Here is a 23535-nt window from a genome sequence, read left to right on the forward strand (position 1 = left end):
CAGTGTCTCATGGTAGTGAACGGAAGTGTGAGAAAGTGATAAAGAGAAAGACAAAAAGATAGAAGAGAAGAGCCATGTATCTCATTGTAACTGTATAGAGAAGACAGTGAAAGACAAAAGTGATTAGATGAAGAATATCAATGACTGTATCATGGCTGTAATGCGCTACAGCCAGGAGGTGCTTAGCCTACCTTAGCATGAAGTCTGGAAAAAATGACAAGTTGTGGTTTCATAGCTGCTGCTGTTTACAAGGAAAATGCTTATTAGTGTGCTACAGAGGCGCTGGTAGATTTTTTTGGGGGGCTAGGCTAACTAACTAACTGCAATGACTATCGTAGCACTGTCAACTGTCCGCAACAATAAAAACTGCCAGAGTAGTACTGTAGGGAAATCAAAGAGCATCTATGAGCTCAGTGGAAGTCAATAGGCAAAACATGTTCTTATAACAGACCTACAATAAAAACACTTCACTGGGGCAAGCCAAAAATGGCATAGCTACAGTGTGTGTGTGTGTGTGTGTGTGTGTGTGTGCGTGTTGTGTTGTGTGTGTGTGTGTGTCTAAAGCTAGGAATAAAGTACAAGAGTAGGGCTTCCGTGGGAAGGCTGAGTAGCTAGCCCTCTATTGTTTATGTCCCTGATTTTCTCTGACTCAACACAATAGCTGACATGTCATTCTGTTATTCTTTCTCTGCTCCTAAAGGACCCTGCTGAGATGCCAAGAGAACATGGGGTGATATTTATCAGGCTTGATACAAACCTTGTCCCCAACCCAAGTAACCCTGGGTGCAACACTTTGATTAGTTCACATATGTGACAGTATCTTTAATGCTTTGTAAATAATTGGTGGAGCTTTGACAGATGCTTTCATCACAAATACAGAAGTAGACAGGTGAAATTTCAATTTCCTTTTGAATAAAGCAAATACCATTTAGTTAAATCAGTGATTCCTTCTGTCTCTTCTTAATAATAATCTGTAATCGGCCAATGCTCAAGCTACTTGTAAGCTGTTTCCTCACCTTAGTCGTCCATCATTAAATGTTAATCGTCTGTCTCATGCCCTACTTTCTGTGCCATTTGTGCACTGGTATCCTGCTGCAGCACAGGGAGAATAGGCAGAATATGAATCTGATCAGAACAGAGATGACAGACAAGGGAAGAAGCAATATAAATCATAATGACAACACCAAATACTACTTACACTGCCAAAATTACAATGGCCTGCATTTTCTTGTGGTATTATTCGCCAATCGAGTCCACTAACATTTCCCACTGCAGCTTTGCCAGGATGCAAATTCAGCAGACTGACTGCTTGCACAAATATGGTGCTGCTGTATTATAGCCCATTTACAGCATGTTAACACAGCGACAATTTATTTTTATCTCTAACAATCAACATGAAGCATTTACGATTTGGCAAATGAGGGAAAATTCTGTGTGAATGTGTTGCAGACTGTAAAAAAAAAAGGAGCTATTACTTTTCTTATCAACTTCACTACTTGATCTTCGGCCAGTAGCCTTCCAACTCTCTAAATATAACTGTGCTAAAGGGTCTACTTTTTTGGAAAGGGCTTTATGATATTTGTCACGAATAACACAGTGTGTTAATGTACTTTAGTGGTGTTTACTAATGACATTTAACCTGTGGAAAGGAAAAAGGAAAAATGGGCAGTTCATTCTCTCCTACTTGCTAACACACACACACACACACAGACACACACACACACACACACACACACACACTAAACACTGAGACAGACAGACAGACAGACAGACAGACAGACAGACAGACAGACAGACAGACAGACAGACAGACAGACAGACACACACACACACACACACACACACACACACACACACACACACACACACACACACACACACACACACACACACACTATTTCAAACAACCCTGACTCTGTAATTAGTACAAGGAGGTTTGAATACATTGAGATAACATTACATTTATTTGCTCGGTACAGATACACGACATGTACATCTTATAGGACATGTGGAGGTTTGTCACCTATAAAGCATCATCAAGTGAAAAGTGTCTTATTGGTCACAGAGATACACTTTTCAATGAAAGCAAAACTAAACATGTCTGATAATTTACAATATCCCAACATTCTCAATCTATAAAAGCAGCCATCTTACAAAAACCTTGATGCAAATTCACCACGCTTGAAGTATGAAATATGACATTATCTAACATGGTAATGGCTTCATTTTCTCAATCAGAAACTTACAAAGGCCCCATTGTTAACTGTGAGTAATTTTCAGCATTCAGTGTGGGAAGAAATGAATGCAGAATCATAATTCCTGGATCTTTTGGAAAGTTTCCAGACCAAGGTTTTGTTACAGTGGTCAGTCTCATCTTAATGTGGTAATAATCTGTTACTCACAACGGCTGGGTCATGAGTCGACCATTATTGGGGTCTGGTGTGGTCTATTCTGAGCCTTACGAAAACACAAAGAAGAAAATCAAATACAGATTAAAAGACAGATAAGAAAATACCACTGCATGGGAATGTGTGTATGTGTGTGTTAAAGTGCACTATTAGAGTGAGGTTGTACGAAACAATAGGCAACCTGTGCTGAGATGGTGTAAAACTATTTTGTTGTTGATTACAAAACATTTTCTCTCAACTTAGAGAACAATATGTTCATGATAAAAATTCTTCTGTTATTCTAAATAAGGCTCCAATTACACCTATCAGTCTCATGTGTTTTGTAAAATACAAAACACATGAAACACATAAAACTGGTAATCCAGATACAATTTATTCACTTTTGTTTACCCTGAGTCACAATCACAGAATGTGACTTGTTCTCTGCTTGTTCCCAAGACATACACATCTGGTTAGTCCCTGTCCAGAGAGTGGAGATGCACCTAAAGCTGTTCGGAAACCGTATAAGAAGAAGAAGATGACAAAGCAGCAGCCACCCACAAAATTTCTGGAATATTTTAAAGAGATTAAAATGTAGTAAAATTAAGAATAGTATGACTCATGCACTCATAGCATATTTTTTTTACTCTTTTATACCCACATATCAATTTAACTATCTGCAGATGGCCTTCACGTGTTTTACTGATTATAACTGATAAAATGTTTTTGTAATATGCACTTGTTAATTAATGTACACTGACATTTATTTTTCTCTTTCATAGCAGAAGCCCGTTTTAAACCTGCAAATGGCTTCCTAGCGCAGTCCGAGTGCTCATACAACCTCTTCTCTCTAATCCTACCCAACATGGCTGCGTACCTCGAGACAGCCACTACCAGAGTGTCGTTCCCTTGAACGTGAGAGGCAATTGTTTTCCTACAGGAAAAGGGGAATGTGTGTGTGTGTGTGTGTGTGTGTGTGTGTGTGAATGCTAATGTAAGTTAAGTTTTGGCATAATAACTTTGACCTAAATCTCACACATTTCTGTGGAATTGTACCATTAACTACTGTAGGAAATAATATCTTTTTAGGGGAGAACTTTTACCTCAAATTCAAAGTTTTCAATCTTTCAAATTGCAAAAAACAGTAGAGACACCTTAACAGAAACTGTCCAAGTAAAATAAAACGCATCTTCATAAAGACACAACTTCAATCATTTCAATAGGTAAGCATGCTGCTAAACCTGCTTAGAGTCCGCAACATTTATCACTTCACAAGAAACTAGACAAAACAAAGTCATTTTACAAAAATAAATTTGTGTAGTTTGACAATTAGACATTCAATATGCCACTTCTGTACACGCCATTTCTGAACAAAAGAAGGTACAAATAGGAAAGATTACAATATTTGGCAATGCTTCACAGATGACAGCCAAACTATTTAAAAGACAACATGTGAATCTAACTACCACCACTGTACATCATACGCACATACACTCACGAAATACAGTATACTCAAGGGAGGTGAGGTGCAGCTAATAAAGCAATGAAAGGTGATAACTATGTTAGCACCCCTTGCTAGAACACCTTCAACAGTCCAATTCAGCCATTGGTCAAATCCTAACACACCTGCACACACACTCATACACCGACAAACAAATACATGCAAAAAAACAAAACAAAACAAAAAAAACAGTTTTGAGTCACGTGTTTGCTCCTGTTCATTTTCAGTTTTACACACGAGAGGAGCAGTAAGTAAAAATTATGAATTTTTGAAGAACAGCTGAATTAACAGTCACATTTTTTAAATGACTTTACACAGCAAATGTGGTTTAGGTTATTGTTTACTGAATGTGGAATTAAGTGACAGAGGCTGGCTAATGAACATTTTCCTCTGTGCACATGCATACACTTGCCAGTCTGTGTCATTCTCTCTAAAAACAGCTGCATGTCAATAAATTGAGCCCTCCCTGGCTGTTACAGGAAAACACTTTCCCAACAGTTCATTTTCATTTTTATGTCAAGGCAACAACAATATATCACCATATACTGAGAAACACTCGTATTCATGCACACAAGGCATCACTGAGCCAAAACAGTGCAGTGGACCTACACAAACTTTGTGTAAAACCCACTTGCTAAATATATTAGATATCTAGAAAAAAATATCATAATCCGAGAATATCTGCTCAACTTTCTTTGGTAGATTAGATAAAGTATATAAAGCTAGAATATCTGCACCTAAAGAAACTGTGAAATGAGTTTCCATGGTTCAAAATAGAGATAATTTTTCACAACTTTTGACTTTTTGACACAGTATGTACACTTGGCTTCATTTCATCTTACTATTGATCTCTATTAGTTTGTATTAAATATTAAGTTAGAGTGAAAAGTGATCACAAAGCAACACATGGGAACAAGATGATGGAAACAGACACATGCATGCACATAGACGCAAACACACACACACACACACACACACACACACACACACACACACACACACACACACACACACACACACACACACACACACACACACACACACACACACACACACACACCTGCAAGTTTTTTTGAAGGGGTCAGTCCCTCTTCACGGTGTTGCACAGAGGTTAACCTGCTGGCAGAGTGAATGGGCTATTTTTTCTGTTCTGTTGTGTTCATGTGTGCGCATGCACTAGTCCGGGAGTGCAGGCACAATAATGCAGTATAACAATACAGAATACACTTAGGTAAGGTAATTATTTGCAAGAATATGTAAATGTGATATTTCCACAATTACACTTTTACGGCTTCTCATTAGATTGTTCATCTCAGTCACTTCTAAAGACAAAGGGGTAAGGATCACAGTTCAAGAGTCATTCATCTACACTTAACATTTTTACCTTCGGGCAAAAACCTTTTAAAAAAATTAAAATCAGCCCAATAATGTACCAAAAATCAGTGTATAATGAGTGTAAAAATATATGCTTTCCTGGTTAAGATACATAATCCAAACAACAAAGGTGCAATGAAACTGACAAAGATTCTAAAAAATTCATTGGAAAAGAAATTCAGTGAAAATTACGTTTGATTTTTGTCAGTTTAACAGTCGTACACCAAAGCTGGGTAGCATCCTAGCCTAACAACTTAGGCAACAACTCAATGCAAACAAACTCTGAAATGGCGTGGGTACTGGGTCTAGACCTAGCTCATTTCTTCCCATTTTCTTTCTTTCTTTTTCACTTTCAGCATGTAAATAATGAGGGGATAAGAGCACATAAAAACATGTTTAAACAGCTTGCCATTGGCAGTTCACCTCAGCGCTACGTTACTACAGCACAGTAGTCAACTGTTCCATTTGCATTTCTTTTTTTTTTTGCATTCAACACATACTGTGCTGATAATATGGCAACAAACAAAGGTCGCAGCACATACTCCACAAACAGCTTTTCAGAACAGTTTTGTTGTTTTGGCAAAATAAGTTAAGAAAGAAGAAAACTAATAGATAACCTCGACAGAGTTCACTTCTCCAGGATTTTTCAGACACCTTTTTTCCTCTTTTCCAGCCCTTCTCATCTATCACCCCTGTCCACACACAGTATGCTGGGCTTCTTTGTCCATTTTGAAACGCTTTATGGGCTATTTGGATCTCTCAATCCTTCAGTGCTTTGCTCTTGACTCCCTTCCTCTGTCTTTGCCAGCTGTGGCGTATGCAGAGAGGATGCCTGTGTAACCTCCAAACGCGACAGAAACAGCAGTGGCAGATCAACGCCTCCTTCCATCTCTTTACAGCACATTTCAGCTTAACAGAGGAGACATTTTACAGCAATCACATCAGGCATCTTTTAAAAAAGTTCAAATGCCATTTTGGCAATAGGCTTTGCATTACACATGACATGTTGTGCCAATGCCTATTTCCCGATGGCCATATCCATACCCTGGCCCTGCACAACCCTTTTCAACAGAACCAACGAAAGCTTTTTTGGTGTTCCTAACCCCAAAGCCACTGCCACTGCGCTGTAAACAGAAGGAGCAGAGGCGTTTGAGGCCCTTCCTGAAGGCAGAGTTGGAGAGGCTGTAGATGAGACAGTTACAGAAGCTGTTGCTGATGGCCAGCCATGTTGTGAGGAACGAGGCTGCAGGGTGGTGGTAGATCCCTCCGCTCTCCAACAGAAAGTAGAGAATGTAGGGCAACCAGAGGATATAAAACACGCTGGTAATGCGGAACAGTACCATAGCGTATCGCTTGTCTGGGTATGTTGATGTAGGCTGCTGATACTGTGGTTCGTGGTGTTGGGGTTTCTGGGGCTGAGACAAATGGGGCAACTGCCCTTGTTCTGCTGCACTGTTGTCCTTGACCATAGGTCCCACTGTCAATCCCGGGCCCTGCAGTTGTTGAGGTCGGTAACGTGCGTGGCGCTCGCTGATCTCCTTGGTGTGCTGTCGGCAGATCTTGAAGATATTGGCGTAGGTAAAGCAGACAGTGAGAGCAGCTGGGGCGTAGAGCAGTGCAACAATAAAGGTTGTGAACGCCGGACTAGTCCTCCACTCAACTGCGCACCACTCCACCACATCGCCGTGGTAACCTGGTTTCCCCCACCCGAGAAAAGCCGGAAGAAACACCAGAGCAGAGTACAACCATATTAGAACGATGCAGCAGCGCACACGACAAGGCGTTACCAGGGACGCGTAAGTCAGAGGTCGTGTGATGGCAATGTAGCGGTCTACACTTACACATGCTAATGACGCCATCGAAACAGACTTTAAAACAGACACCATGTACCCGAACACCTGGCAGGTGAGTTTGGGGTCGAGGCCCTGCAGGTGATGGAGGAGGGACAGGGAGGGGAACAGGCAGCTGACCCCCACCAGCAGATCAGCATACGCCATAGTCTGGATGAAAGCACTGGTGGTGTGCTGGCTAAGCAAGGGGGCACAGTGAAACACAAAAATCACCACCAGGTTACCGGAAATAATGAGAACAGTGAGGAGCAGTATGATAGAGACTTCAAGGAGGCAGGTGGTGAAAATTTGCGAATAGCCTATCTCAAGCAGGCAGAAGGGAGCAGATACGTTTGATGGGTCAGCAGAGCTCTGGTTCAGTGGATCCAGGGAGGAATTCATCATCTTGGGCAGGAATACGTGTCTGAGGGGCCCTTCAAGGGTACGATGAACCAAAGAACCCACTATTTTGTCAGGTAGCCGGCTGGTTCTTACAGTAGCCGTACGGTTTCAGTCCGAACGAAAAGCTCCACGCTGCGGTTCCATGATGAGACTGCTGCCATCTGCCATTTCAAATGCAGGAGGGATGGAAAGGACAGAGAAAGGTGAGGAAGCTCCCTTGTTTTGTCCTCAGTGCAGGCAGTTGTGGTTTTACACAAAGATATAAAACCACCAGGTAAAAACAGATTACCACACAAAGAGAAATATGCGTGTTTCTTGTCTTCTTTTTTTCCCAGTAAAGCAAACTTCCCAGCTGAAGGCACAAAAAGGAAAAAATAGAAAGAAATGTGACTTTGTTTAAAGGAATTCCAGTCCAATCTATGCTTGAAATGCCTCCGCTCCCTATAAAGTCAGAGATGTCTTCAACATCTGCTGCAGCTACAGAGAGCACAGACTGAAGCTGCCTTTTATCTGTCTATAGTCCACAGAGTCACAAACACAGCTTCCAGTGAAAAGACATTATTGTGTAATGCGCTGCGTACATAAATTGAGGGAAGGAGACATTAAGCATGATTTCGGCTTTTAATTCTGTCCTGCAACTCCACCTCTGTCCTGCTTCTTTTTTCCTGATTCTTCTTTCTTGCTGCCCCTTTACCCTCTCCTCACCACTCTTCCATGTCCGCTTGCTCTTGTCTCAGTTTCTGTCTGGTCCTTCGCAGTAAGATCACAGCAGGCTGCTGTGAAACGATGAAGGCAGTGCGCGGGCTGACTGATGTTTAAAAGACATACACACACATACAAACACACCTCAGCTGTTACTTCTATCCAGAAGAGCAGCAACTATGTCTCGAGTGAAAATGAGGTAGGCAGGCATACCGATGCTGGGAGAACCCCCCCGTGTTCATTTATCCTCCTTTGCTGTCTCTCTCTCTCTCTCTCGCTCCCTCTGCCTCTCTCTCTACAGAAACAGTGGCACTGTGGCCCCTCCCCTTCCCTGTGGCTCCAACCAATGATCAAAAGCAAGGGCATGAAGCTGCCTCCTTCCCCCGCGCTCTCACTCCTCCCTCTTTTTTTTTTCTTCATAATTACACAAGATTCAAAAATACAGTTTCACACTGTTAAAATTAGCAACTTTCAGTGTTAACTCAGGCCTTGTAAAACTGACTTTTGACTGTTCTCTGCAGACACAAAATCTGAGCTGTAAGAATCTAGACACAAAGTTATTGTATTTGTTAGTAGTGAAACAATAAGTGCAGTTTACAGGAAGTATTCCTATTAATAATCTGATTGTATACCAAGGACACACAGGGCAGGAGAGCGGGTCCCCCTACAGCTTTGTGCATCCATGTTGAAACTGGTATACATACAGTATGTGCTTTAGGCTGTACAGAGGTTTCATTAGCCTTTATGTGTGTGGGTTTAAATTTGTTTCTATATATAAGAAGCGTGGTGACAGGGAAGAACTTTGCTAGACTGTCAAAAATGCTGCTATTTAACAAATAGTCTTTATTTTCGAGTGAAAAAATCCATTAAGTTGGATGTGCTATATTTTCTCTAGTTTACAAAGGAAGCCTTGACTGCACTGTTTTTTAATGCTGGTACTCTTAAAAAAAAAAAAAAAAAAAAAAAGTTTAGTCATCTTTATGTTTGCAATCTACTAATAATAAAGTGCTGCAACATTAAGGCTTAAGAGACTGAGAGACAGATTTAAATATATGAAAGCACAGCGCAAATAATTTAATTTGCGCCCACAGCCTGTGTGTAATTTGCAGCTGATTCGCTAACGCAGCAAGTAATTATGAAATTAACAACTGGGTCTGCCTTCCAGGTGCAAACTGCAAGTAAAGGAGAGCTTGAAGGGTGCAATTCAGTTGTGTAACTAAAACTTAGGAGATGATGACCAGAGCATCATGTGGAAATATCATGATCAAAACTCTTCTAACTATAGCAGGAAAGTCACGATGGTAACCTTAACAATAACAATAATTATACCATTCATAAAACATGAAAGCATTTGTGAAATAACATTCAAAAATGTCCACATGCTCACTCACGTAAATCACAATCATGACTTACTTTCCCCCAGGGTCTTTTTTTAGATATAAGTGTTTTTTGTTTTGTTATTTTGCTTTGTTTCCTGTTTAACATAGTGGTCACTACTTAATTTCTCATTAACGCAATAGCCCAAACTGTAAGCACAGTAAGAGCAAGACTTTAACATTTTCAGATTGTATTTACACTTACACTGCAGAATGTTTGCATTTGAACTGCAACTTTGTACATGTCCTTCTGTCTATTTGGCCTGAGAGCTCTAAACAGATATGCACCTGCTCCTGATTTTGCATGCATCAGCAGACGCAGCACCTCCACTTCGCATGAGAGTTGCTTTGATACACTCAGCTGTACCCAGGTAGGCATGACCTCACCAGACATTTTTTAATCTCCCTCCCAGCAATGTCAACAGCCAGGTTTTTTATTGCACGGCTCTAAAGGTCTGGTTAGGACTCAGTTGAACACTTTTTTATTTCATTGTCTTAAATAAGCCCTGGCTCCTCTGTAAAGTGCCAACTGAATTTGAATACTTACTGAGTTATTTTTAGATCATATGATGTGTTGACTACATTTAATTACTCAGAATCCTGTACTAAAATTAGAAACTTGAGTGGGTCGTAATCATCAGATTTAGTGCTGCATGCTCTACATCCTCATCTGCAGAGATTGTCTCGTGCAGGGCAATTTAGTGTAGCGTGATGGAGACCAAAACATACCCACACAGCCACACATACACACACACACCTTTCCGCAATCCAGACACACTCCCATGCTTTCACGCACCTCCTCTGCCCACCACACGAGGAGCTAAAAATAGATGACAGTACGATGAAAAGGGCTGGAAGAAGAAGAGGAACGGGAGAAAAGGATGAGGAAGGGAGTCAAAGGAAACACGGCGCTCATCAGACGAGAGGAGGAAGAGGTGGAGGAGAGAGAGACACACAAGATAGCAAGAACAAAACACTAAGAAGACAAGAGAGCTGTGAAAACAGGGAAGAAGGAAGAGCGTGACGTACCGTCACCTGGTTGCCAAGCTGAGCACAACACAGTCCTGTTAGCTGTCTGACTTATGCTTCCTTCCAGGTTGGCAACCTCTCTAGGACAGGCCTCAAGTAGCTGACACACACCTGGCAACAACACAACGGCCCTAAACTCTGGCGGATATATATATATATGGCATATTATAATCGAAAGATAAGAGCTGATGCTTACAATTATTACTGATTAAGAGCTTATTACTGTTCATCTCATCGTGCCAAATCATAATATTGTTTAACATCAAGATTTTACTGACGCTACTGTATTTATTGTTAGGTTAGAATGCAATTAATGTTTAATATAACCTGTGATTAATCTGTAGAACATTGGCAAAATATTTTGCATTTTTACTAAAAAAATAAAAGATTACCAAAATTGGAATAGATTTTCTGTTGACAAACTAACCCAATCACTATTAAAACAATAAGAAAGTTCACTTGTAACTGCAACACTGGCTGACTCTCATCTGATTATTACAAATACCCACCATCCACCACTGCTCAGCTGGTGGCTCATAATCCTGATAATTCTGTTCTGTTTCTATATAAATATAAAAATAAGCAGTCACTAGGTTCCAACTTTTGTATCAACGTGATCTTACAAAAATATAAAAATAACTGGTCAGCTGATGCCCTATTTGGGGTTTCTACTGATCATAGAAATGCCTGGTAGGAAAGGAAATTAAAGGAATTTCAAAGAACTGGGAATACACTACCATTTATATGTGTGATGTTTATCAGTTTATCTCTGTATGATGTGCCCACAGGCAAAGGCAAAGGTGGTGACACTTGTTACATAGTCACAGACAGACACAAACACGTTACTGTAGGAAGATGATACACAATTCCACGAAATGAAGACTGCTCACATTCAAAAAAATAAATCTAAAATTCTTTGATCTGCCTGTCTGAACCTTCTGGCTTTCACTGTGTATTTTTTGATATGGGAAACTGGCTTCAAAGCCGGATAAAGCATATCTGAAAGTATTTCCATTTCTGCCTAGCAGAAATCTGAGAAGCAACGCACACATAAACCTATGGAACAGAGAGGCAGGCAGGCATACAGTCATACAGAAAAGGAAAGAAGTAGACACACTGGGCTGCTTAAACAGCAGGAGAGGAGAGAGGAAAAGGCATGCAGTATGAGTGTGACAAAACACAAATGAGCAGGCAGACAGAAAGGGACAGGAAGACACACGAGTTGACAGGAGCACAAACAGGTTTAGGTAGAAGTCAGAGAGAGTCAGAGTCAGGCGTACACAAATACAAATGAATATAAAGACAGACAGAAAGACAAAGAGGCCGGCAGACAGGTCATTATGTGGGTCAGACAGAGACAGGCAGGCAGACAGGTAGTTATGAGGGCTTGTTTTTGCTCTCCGCAGGAGCCTGGCACAGCAGGTCTGGGGACCGGGCCAGTGTTTATCTGGTCACTTTGTGTCTATGCTACATGAATGTCTGCATGTATGCTCATGTATACACACCGTATGTAGGTAAATGGAGGTTGAGGCAGCTTTCAATATAAAAAAGCAACCAATATTACACACCACCATTAACAACAACACACGCACAAGCCAACTACAACCTCAAAAATCATCATTCAGTTAAATCATTGCCTCTTGACACTGTGTCAACAAAACTGAACATTATGAGTTTCATGCCACTGTACAGCTATACCTGATAAGCTGTCAATTCTATGATTTACAGTAAAACAGGAAAATACACAGAACAACATTTTACTTAATCGTAAATGTGGCCACACTGTGCGTGTCCACCTATCTGATCACAGTGGTTCCCAGCCACCAGGCCTCTGAACATTTGCTAGTGGGCCATGAGAAAATAACATGATTTGGCAAAAAAAAAAAGAAAAATAACTACATCATAATTCCATTACTTTATAGACATTGTTATTTGCTTGAAGTTGGCGCTCCATGTCACTCCCAAATAGCATGACAAAAATCATGTTAGCTATTTGCAACTCTAGACTCTCAAGCTCTCTCTTGAGCTTGAATGTTTTTTTTCAAGGTGGTAGCCCGAACATATAAAACACACTTTTTAATACTACAATATTCATGGCTCAATATCATTTCAATTACTACCAAACTGCTGTTTATAGCATAAAATTACATTCATACACCGTCAATAGCTTTGATGGCCGAGCAACACTTAACTGGAACACGAACAGTAAGATTATGCTGATAAATATGTGTCATGCTGTGATATGGTCACAATGTTACAGCCCCTCAGCACAATAGCAAAGCGTCGCTTGCCAATATGTGACGCTGTCTTTCGTAACATCTTCCTGATTAAAATCAGCTGGCACTGGACCAGTGTGCTGCCAAAACCAATTACAGGGGAAACCGTGTGTAGTGATCACGGTTACAGTGATGGATCAAAAAGCAGAACAGAATCATTCCTATATAAATGCTGTTTAAATAATAATATGGGTAAAAAAAGTAAAACTGTTGTAGCCTGCTACTGTCGTCATATGCCTAGGCTCTCTTCTAAATTATTTGTAAAAGGTTTTTGGACTGCCACAGTGTTACCCAACCGCTAACGCTCATGATCCCAACATAATTTCATTGTGCGAGTGTGTGTGTACGTGCGCTTGCTGTATGCAATTGTGCAGCATGTGGTATGTTCTCTAGCCTCTACTCACTGTAATCTATGGAGCTAATGTAAAATGTGGGCCATGGCTATAACAGATTAATGAGTTTATTGGTTACTGGTGGAGTGTTAATTAGTCAGCATTTGAAATTAGACTGGTACTTCCAGTACTTGGCAGCAGGGATTGGGGCTCCAAAGGGAAGGCACAGGTTAAATATCTCAGACGTACAGCCCTGTTTCCACTTCCATCAATGCCCTGCATTCAGATATGGATGAACACCAAGTTCAGACGGGGTTAGGGCACAAAGAGAGCACCGGCTAGGACATCATGTGCATACATCGGAAAACAGCACAAAGAGACACACACAAGCAGGCTGAATACAGAAAGTACACAAAACAAATTAGGAGCTGGTACATGAGCATGGTATGTACAAATTTTAAAACAGCAGCTGAAAAGGGAGGACGATTACATTTGTACATGAGAAGATAATATTTAATTAGTTCCAATAACAATAGCAACATGAATGTGAATGAAAATGATTTCCTAATTTATAATATGGAGAGCACCGTTATCCATTACATTTCAATCCTCTTTCAACATTTTAGTTCTTTCAAGATCTTCTGTGTCTTAGGTCTAATTAGATTTTTTTTTTAAAATCAATACTATTGTACTTACTACTTGTGAAATAAAATAAAAAATCATAAATTGTCTGTCAGAGTCAGATATTGCTGCACGTGTTCTCCACACTTTTCTCTGTGTGCTTGTTGGCCGACGTACAATCCTGGAATGCTTTAGTGCTTCTGCAATAAATTCCTATCCAACTCTGAGTCCAGTGGCTATCAATACAGTGGCGTTCTGATCCATTGTTATTGTTGTCTGAGTGAAAGTTGAGATTCCATTCATACCATTCATGTTAACGGAAAAACAGCTTGGCTCCTACATTATTTTGGTGCAAAACTTAAGTTTGAGTTGACACTTTTTTATTCTAAGCAAAAGCAAAACAGTACACAGCATACAGGTAAATGGCAGTGAGAGCATGAATACAGAATAAGTGTAAAGGCAGAGATAGGAAAAGAGCAAAGGAGGAAGGGAAATGTGGCCAGGGACAGTGAGGAAAAAGAGAGTGCGGGAGGAGAACAGAGGGGTAGGAAAGGGCAAGACCAACATCTTGTCACCACCTGGGACCCAGCTTACTGCCCGGGGATGTTGCCTTTACATAAGAACAGTGGACAGAGCTGTGGCCATGAATAAAATTACATAGACTAACACACTGTTCTCAGTGCACAGGGTGGCTAACCATCTACAGCAGGGCTAAGTCACCTCCGATCCTCAAACACATGTCCACACAGACAGAATTATGCAAGCACACTGTAATTCTCTACCAAACTGAAACTAAAAAGCTACCTGTCATTTCTGAACACACATACAGACACAGGTTTGTAGGAAAGAGGTATTTAGGCTAAGGCAATGACAAGACGAAGCAGCTAAGACAAACCTCATGTTAAAAATACCCCAATTGAAATCATCATAATTGAATAATAATAATTAAATTATCCTTTCTGATCACAGACCAACCATTGTATGTAGCTTAATACCGGCATGATGGTCTTTGGACTTATTGCGGCACTGCACAGCACTGACTTAACATCGCCCGCAATATTTTCATAAAACATTATTTAGATTTAATTTTATGTGTCAAAACACTCGTTTAAACTTGTGTGTGGCCTGAAAATGTCTTAGGACAACATATTTTTGGACGAGTAAACGGTGTGTATAGGTTTCGAGAAGCAGTCTGACATATTGAGGGTAACATTCATATTTCTGAAATTAAAAAAACAAAAAACAAAGAACAGCTGCAAACGCTGCAGGACCAGCCATTGTTGTGAGCTCACTCATGTGTCCGACATGACGGCGGTCTTTTTATACTTCATACAACCCTGCAGACACCTGCAGCTCACGTTGACCATAAAGTCAGCTGAACTCAGATGAAACACAATTAATTTTCATATTTTGTTCATACTTTTATGAGCTGGGTTGGTTTGAATTACAAAAATTACAAAATCATATTGAGTTATTAGAAAAACTTAACGATTATTCCTTTTAACAGAACCGTTAGAAGCTGAAATGATTTCCTTTTTGAAGAAAGTGTACAAGCCTTTCACTTACATAATGCCTTAACTACTAAGCTGACATGATCTACAGGGCAGCAGTGGTTGCCATCACAAGTCTGGAGCACATGAGAAGGAAACTTATGAAACAGTAGCCCCTGAGGTGTACTTCCAAAGAAGTAAAACTTAACCAAAACTGTTGCCAAGGACATTAACAGCAACACATAGGCACTGGCCAGCAGAAAACAAAAACAATAAAGAAATTACACCCGTGAACTGAATGTGTTTCAGTTAAAGAGATCAAACTATAACCAACTGTTGGAGGTAAAAAAGTCTATCTCAGTAATGGCTTCAGCGTGGACAAAGATTTAGAAATCATCAGAGGTGATGTGGACAGCTTGGTGATGCATCCTAAAATTAAGGGCTTGAGTCATCCCGTTGGAGGTCAGCCTTTCCAATCACTACATCACCAGCATTACAGGATCATGGGGATTTGGTGTGTCCTGATAATCTTAACAAAGACGGTAGTTTTGTGTGGTCTTACCTTTGTTATAAGAGTGCGGTATTCCTCTACCTGGTGGTCATTGTTATGGCAACCTGCCAGGAGCTGCCACACCTCCCCACGAAGAGCCTCAGGAATGCCACTCCGCACCAAGGCTGGCAGCTGCCTTGGACGTACTGATAGGTTCATATGCCTGGGAGAGGAGCGGAGAGGAGAGGAGAGGAGAGGAGAGGAGAGGAGAGGAGAGGAGAGGAGAGGAAAGGAGAGGAGAGGAAAGGAGAGGAGAGTCAGGCATTGCATTTTATCAAAGACATACTAATTTTAACTTTATTCAATGTGGCTTATCCAATAAATCTTCAAAGTATGGAACACTGCTGACACCCTCATTACATGCAATTGTGCAGCTGCAATCTTCAGCGCACACCTGTCTACAGTATCTACCCAAAACAATGTTTTCATTGGCCCTAGGTTGTGTCTAAAAAGGTTTATTATCAGCTTTATAGATGGTCTGGGACAGAATCATGACAATAAGGAGGCGTTAAATCACCTCATACCAAAAATATAATGATTTACATACATAGCAATCTTTCAAAAGTTCCAGCTGTGCCTCCCACAAGGAATACAATCAATCAAGGACTCAAAGGTCACAGTTTCAAAATGTACAATATGTTCTAAGTTTGTACAGAAAATACATGATAAGTACTTCATCTAACCAAAAGATTCCTTTTCACCTTTTCCCCTGACATTAGTATTACTTATTTTACCCCTGCTTTATTTTTAGCAGGATGGGAAAACAATAGACAATACAAGACAATAACCCAATACAAAATTACAGCAACAATACACAGAAACCTGTCAATTCCTTCCCTCCTTCCTCATCTTCACATTTAAATGTTTAGTCATCCTCATACTGTATGCAGTGTTATAAATATAATAAACTCCTGCCAACCAAGTAGTAGTGACAAAGACAGAATTAGAGATACAGAGAGACGGAGAAGGTAAAAGCTGTATCTACCAACTATCGCCTGCCTGGCGCCGACAGAAAACCCCTGAATCCCTTATGATTCTCTCACTTTTTTCCCCCCTTTCTTAATTCATCCCTCTCTATTTTGTTTTGTTTATTTGTTCCGACCGTCAGGTTATGCAATATGTGGCATTTTCTGCAGAGACTAAGAGGGGAAACAAAAGTATACTGTGCATGTGTGCGTGCATGCATGTGTGAGTGCATGTGACGTAAGTAATGCCAGGCCTGGTCCTTAGGGGCATAAGATTGTAAAGGGCTTTCTGTGATTTGCCTCTCTGTGTTCCCTGAGCGCTACATCCCACAATGCCACAACACATGCTCTCATGCTGACACACACACAAAATCACCAATCACACACACAAAGCCGAGTATTATGACAGGCTAGTCTTATGATTCCGTTCTTTATTTAGGCAGTAATTTCATCAGAGAGGTGAGACAAATACCTCAAAAACATTCAGGGAGTATCAAAGGACATTATAAACACCCAAATCTAGTCAATAATGAAGAAAAAAAACAGATGTATTATGATATACATATCTAAGGTAAAATATATTTTACTGTTCTCCTGAGAAACATACATGAGACGGAGAAAGAGAGAGGCATGCTGTGGAGTGTCTGTATGTGTGGGGGGGGCTTAACTCCCAGCTAATTAAAGTCCAAGCAGTTTCTATTCAGTTCATCACAAGCTTTTGATTAAAAACAAATGCAGTAATGGGAGAGGGAAGCCATCTTAATAAGCTGCTTATCAAGAACTCCTGCCTGCTGCTCTTTCTTTCACAATACACACAGTATATCCGCTAAAACCCCACACACAAAAATTAATTATTTGTGTGCGTGCGTGTACATGCTTGTGCACACTCTTTGCAACAGCGATAGAAGGGGGAAGGACAGAGTGAACAAGGGAACAAAGCCTTACCACTTGGATAACAAGTCTCCCCAGGTTTCCAGGATCTTCTCTGCACACTCCTTGGAAACATCACCTGATCCACTGAGTAACGGCTCATCATTATCTGAACACACAGGCGTACAAACACACAGAGTGTTGCCCTTTTAATACTCCAATGATTTACAATTCACCAGTGCTCATACATGTGTAATGGAAACGATTAAATAAATGTGAGAAGTTAAAACATGGATGTTTCCTAATTCACAGAGATTGGTGCTTTGTATAGCCGATCAAACTTTCTGCTCACTGGTGTTATCGAGGTGGTGGACATACTGTATGTGCTCCACTGGTAGACAGTTTATATATTGTATCATAGGCTCTGGCTCCTCTGGTTTGACATTGGGTCGTGTTGTATACTATATAATCTGTTGTCTTGTATTTAAGATTTAATCTGAACTGCATCTGAGCTGTGTACATGATCATACTGAACATAATCTACAGATCTCTAAATAAACAGTTTCATATGAGTTTTATAGTCTAAACAAATTGTTTGGTCTTTTATTCAAACTTTACATTGTATCAGCTGAAAAGACGGTACTATCTATGCCAAATGTGATATCTAAATATTCACAAAATGCGTGAAGTAGTCAATGGACATGAAGTCCAAAAACTGAGACCAAACTGTACCAACAGGCCAGTGGACCAAAAACTGACACATAGACTGATACAGAAAGTACCTCATTATGCTGTCTGCCTTTTATTGTCACTACTATCTCTCACATTCATACACACAAACACACACCCACGCGCGCGCGCACGCACACGCACACGCACACACACACACACACACACACACACACCAATGATAGCTAAGTACTTTGTGAGGATACAGTACAAACAGTTCTGTAACACAGTGTCTGATCTCCCATGAGATTTTGACTCCTTTGGACCACAAACCTATTTCTGGTACGGCCCCACAGGACACAGGAGTTTTACATTTTTAGGTAGAGTATCAGTGATTGAGTCAAAGCCTGAAAAAGCTTGAAGGTGCTGGAAGTTTGCAGCATAATTCAGCTGGTTGGTATGCTTTTTTAATTTCAATGTGCTGCATAGTACTACTTTTATTGTTGTGTTGGAGGTGCTTGCTTCTAAATGTGGTCAGTCCTGACCAAGGACACCACATTGGTTAAGCGTCTAGAGTAAAAGCAAACTGCTTTAAAGCTGTTCATGCTTATGATCAAGTCCAACAAATGGTTCAGAAAGTAAGAACTGTCGGTTCTGCTATTCAGCCTTCTTCTGTGGCTCAGTGTGGTCATATTTGTGAGGAATATTTTCATATGGCTTATATAGAGAAATGATTGCCATTGCAATATCAGGATTATATTTTTATTAAAATATTTGCTATGTGTGACTTTAAAGAATATGCCAGGAGAAGTGACAGAGCAAAAAATAAAAAAATAGGACATGAAATCACCTTCCTCTTCATCATCCTCAGGTGGTGATGGAACCATGGTACCAGGCCCGGTGGGCAGGATGCCAGGACTGGCTGTGGTCTTCCGTTTCTCTCTCTCAGTCTCACTTTCCAAACTCACCACCTCATAAAGTGTGTCAGAGGCAGGACTCTTACGCTCCTTACGCTCCATCTGAAGAGAGAATGCACAAGGTAAACTACGGGAAAAAGTGTCAAGAGATTTGTCCCAATCTCACAGTGTATTAACAAACTAAATGCTTTGCATTATTCCAGGTCACAGCTGATTATCTGGTGCAATTCACAGCGACCATCCCTCGAAGTGATTTAATCTTGGATGGAAAATTGTGCCATGAGTTGACATACCTGGCGTAGTTTAAGGTAGAAGGTCTCAGTGTAGCTACGCTTGCTGAAGGGCCAGAACAGCCTGTCATTTGGGGAGCACACTCTGACCCTTGTCTCCAGCAGAAAACGGACTGGCTCCTCCACCTCTGTAATCACCAGGTCCACTGCTGTCGTCATGTACATGAATTTATCTAGAAAAACAAGAAAACCAGCTAAATTGTCATCCCCATGAGTGGTTCACTTCTGCTAATCAAACCCATAAATGGGTGATTCACGAAAACACTGGACATTGTGTTTAAAGCTGGATGTGCGGTGTAGGAGTTACTGCATGTGGCATATGGGTGGAACAAAGTCAGCGCCTGAATGTGCTCGTCTTTGTTTCATTACCAATTTTCCATTAATATTCATGTGCAATCGGTTAAAACATTGTACCTTCTGTGTTATATGCAACATTATTTTACAGTACAGTTTCCATGCCTATTTACTGTTGCCATCATTTTACCATTAACTGCTCTTTCACAGCTTGATTTGAGGATTTACCAACCAGTGGAAAGTGATTTTAACACTTGGAAAGGTGTCAAATATTGCTGTGAAAATATGAGTAAATAAACAACTACCTATTCAGTAAAATATGAAGTAAGGAAATAATAACTGCTGAAAATCATTCTGTTGTATTAAGATTTTCGACAGATTTTTGGCTGGTACCTTTGGGCGTTTCCTCATTCACAGCCTGGAACTGAGGCGTGTTGGGGTTCCAGCTTCCTGTGATGATGTAAGACTTCCCGTCAGAGCTCTTTCCCATTGACTCCTGAACGGGCACAAGTCGGAGGAAGTTAGCAAAAACACACAGCACACAACCACACAGACAAAAATATGTAAACAGCCACCCACCAGGTCTAGCAGGTGCATATCGCTGTTCTTCACATTTTTCCCCGGGCTGAGCAGGAGTCCAAAACACCTGGAGACGCACAAACAAACAAATAAATGTGCATATAAAGACACATATATACAAAGGGAGGCCAGAGAGAGGGAGAGAGAAGTGAAATGAAAAGGATTACATAAGAAAAAGAAAAAAAAAAAGAAAAGAAAAGGCCAAGAGCGGGAACTAGAGACAGAACAATAAATCTCTCTATAGAGTAAAACCAGTTGTTTAACCGCACATATGTTACTGCAAATAGCTTCCTGGACTGATCCTCTAACACAGACCAGGACATGGAGAATATTAAACACAGCAGTTCAATCCTCACCTTCTCTGGGTTCCTCAAACAATAACAAACCACCGTGAAAATGGAAGTTCGCAAAAAAAAAAAAAGTGATGGAATGTTTAAATTTCAACAGATTTATTAAAGCATGGAAAATGAGGAACCTCTGCGACAGACTCACATCAATCACTATCTTACAACTGTGCCAGAACACTTAAAACCTGACACGGGCCAATACACGGATGTAAAGATGTTCGCCGGTGTGTGTTTATCAATAATAGCTGAGTGATTCCTTTCTTGTGAACGTCTGCTCATATTTGAAGTAAAACTGTAGCAAACAGGGCAATCTCTTTCAGTCCGACGAGACGCATGACAGATTTTTCCCTCTACAGGACAATTCCAAAGTGACAGAAATTTTAACTTATATCCTCCATTCCCTTGGTTGTTAACATAGTTCTATGTATTCTCATCGTCATCACTGATTGGCTGTTATAAGACATAAAACAAAAAAAAACAAAAAAACAACATTCAGTGCCCCTAAGGCAATTTACAGTAATCTATTACCTTTGATGATACTGCTCTGTAGATGTTGTGTATGTGTGCATGAGTGTGCTAGTGTATGTGCTTTATTTTACCTCTCGATGGCTAGTTCCTTATTGGAGGTCTGCTGGACATAAATCACTATCTTCTTGTCCATTCCTGCACGCAGCTTGAAGCTCTGCTTGTCCTTGTCTTTTGCTACAGCGCTGAATATGAAAACACATGAAACACTATTAGAAAAGATTTACAGTTGCAAAAAGATCATCAATGGAAAAAACAGAGATGAATAAGACAAATGCATTTCTGGTTCATTTATGCCGCAGACAGAGTGATAAGTCTGAAACAACACTGTAAGGCAGATTTACCAACGTTTGAAACTGAAACCTTATATCAGAAAATAACTCAATGACATTTTAAGTTTGACTTGACCACAGGCTGACTGGACAGGCTGTTTTATCTATATCTGTACTGAGAGGTAAAATAATAAATAATGAGTTTCTACTTTTGTTTACAAACTTTCACAAAGAATTAAAGAAAAGTGTTTGTTTCTTCTGTTGGACAACTACATCAGTGGAATTTATCACTAACCATCAATTAGTCAGGCAAATATGAAGACCGTGGCTCATGTTTAGAACTGCTCCATTTATCATGATAAAAGTGTGCGTAAGAGTCAAAACATGCTCTGGTCTTGGTTCTTTTCCTGCTATGAAAGCAGAGACGTTTGAAACAGGAAGAGTACTCAACATTCTTCAAACCCTCATTGACACGAATTCCTGAGGAAATACTCGAGAAAAGAGTCTTGAGGTAAAAAAATAAAAATCCATAAATCAATTTGAAATCTACTGCAAACATTTGGAACTGGCTGTGATTTCAGACAGTGTTCAGATCACAAAACCTTTTTTCTTTTTTTTTTCTTCTTTTTCTTTTCTTTTTTGTGAGTAGTGATTTAATCTACCAGATAGAGCTTAGTGAACCAGACTGTCAGACCGAGTCATGGTTTTACGCTGTAAATAGTTCCTATGACTATAGATAAACTGGCTTGTTTACACCTTTATAAAAGGAAAATTATTTACATTTACAATATATTTCATTTACATATTATTTAGCAAATATTATATTGTGTCTTTATACAATTATATAAAATATTCTATATCTTATCTTATTTGGACAAGGAAAATTTACTTATGCACAAAAATAGCATATGTGTGCTTGCATGTGAAAGCTGTTTGCTTGGAAATCAGCAAACTAAAAATAATCAACCAAGAGCTAATGAGGAGGAAATATCTGCTGAGTAAAAATAATCACAAGCATTTTTTTTTTGTTTGTTTTGTTTTGTTTTCCAAATAAGCTGAGTATCTGAGGCTGTTTGAGAACACACGGAAGTGACTCAGTAATATGCGAAAACAAAATCAAAAAGGTCAGGGAAGATGGGTTGAATGAATAAAACACAGGAACTTTCTGTTATTTTTTTCTTATCAACGTGTGAAAAGTGTGTGTGTGTGTGTGTGTGTGTGTGTGTGTGTGTGTGTGTGTGTGTTTGTGTGTTTGCGTGTGTGTATAATCTACTGTGATGCTCTTCCTTGATATTTTTATCATTTCACAGTAACTTTAATAACATTGACATTTAATTTACTGACATGTTCTTTTTGTATGTAAACCAACTAGATGACCATGATGTGTAAGTAGTGGTCAGTTGTTGTAATTACAACCTGCACAAAAAGGTTATTTTAGGACAAAAGGTAAGTGATAGCTGGCTATCACGTTACACATTACAGTGGATGAGCTGTACGTAGTCGGAGAATCTGCTACTGACAGCCAATGTGTGGCTGTATGGGATAGCATTTATTTTTTTAAATATACACTATGATGACACACTTGCAACTGGTGCAGTTTTTTTTTTTTTTTTAAATCATTCTTGCTAACCGTTTTGCACATTTATACGTAGATGTACACTTGTCTATATGATTCCAGACTTATATGTAGCTTCAAAGCAGCTCTTTAGGCATCCTAAATAATGATGTCGTGCTCTACAAAAGAAAAGTTAGGTGTAAATGTCTGTCCCACCTGAAGGTACCCTTTCCATCATCCTCCTTGATCTCAAGGCTGACAGTGAAGGTAAACAAGTCACTGTCAGGGGTGAGCGGAGCCGTCTGCTGAGATGACAGAACTGCCTTCTTAGCTGACCGCCGGAACGCTGTGGCAAAGCTATACAGTATCCTACTGACCTGAAG

At 40.0% G+C, this 23535-nt stretch overlaps 2 protein-coding genes across 3 annotated transcripts in view; both read right to left on the bottom strand.

Annotated features, from left to right (window-relative positions):
• Positions 1 to 23535, bottom strand: part of rabgap1 (RAB GTPase activating protein 1) — a 72033-nt gene that overhangs the window by 28151 nt on the left and 20347 nt on the right. For both annotated transcript variants that reach the window (XM_023401515.2, XM_023401514.2), the window contains 8 exons: positions 23369 to 23529; positions 21400 to 21510; positions 20454 to 20520; positions 20268 to 20370; positions 19584 to 19753; positions 19224 to 19392; positions 17780 to 17873; positions 15882 to 16032 (listed from right to left, as the gene is read on the bottom strand). In XM_023401515.2, the coding sequence (XP_023257283.1) occupies positions 15882 to 16032; positions 17780 to 17873; positions 19224 to 19392; positions 19584 to 19753; positions 20268 to 20370; positions 20454 to 20520; positions 21400 to 21510; positions 23369 to 23529 (1026 nt within the window). The remainder of the gene's footprint in view (positions 1 to 15881; positions 16033 to 17779; positions 17874 to 19223; positions 19393 to 19583; positions 19754 to 20267; positions 20371 to 20453; positions 20521 to 21399; positions 21511 to 23368; positions 23530 to 23535) is intronic.
• LOC111651545 (putative G protein-coupled receptor 21) lies at positions 1942 to 8881 on the bottom strand. The gene has a single exon (XM_023401517.2). The coding sequence runs from the start codon at positions 7494 to 7496 to the stop codon at positions 6255 to 6257; it is 1242 nt and encodes a 413-aa protein (XP_023257285.1). The 5' UTR covers positions 7497 to 8881; the 3' UTR covers positions 1942 to 6254.

The sequence above is a fragment of the Seriola lalandi genome, unplaced genomic scaffold, assembly GCF_002814215.2.
Source record: "Seriola lalandi dorsalis isolate HSWRI2012SDOR001 ecotype SW California unplaced genomic scaffold, Sedor1 jcf7180002053686, whole genome shotgun sequence".
Taxonomy (NCBI): Eukaryota; Metazoa; Chordata; class Actinopteri; order Carangiformes; family Carangidae; genus Seriola; species Seriola lalandi.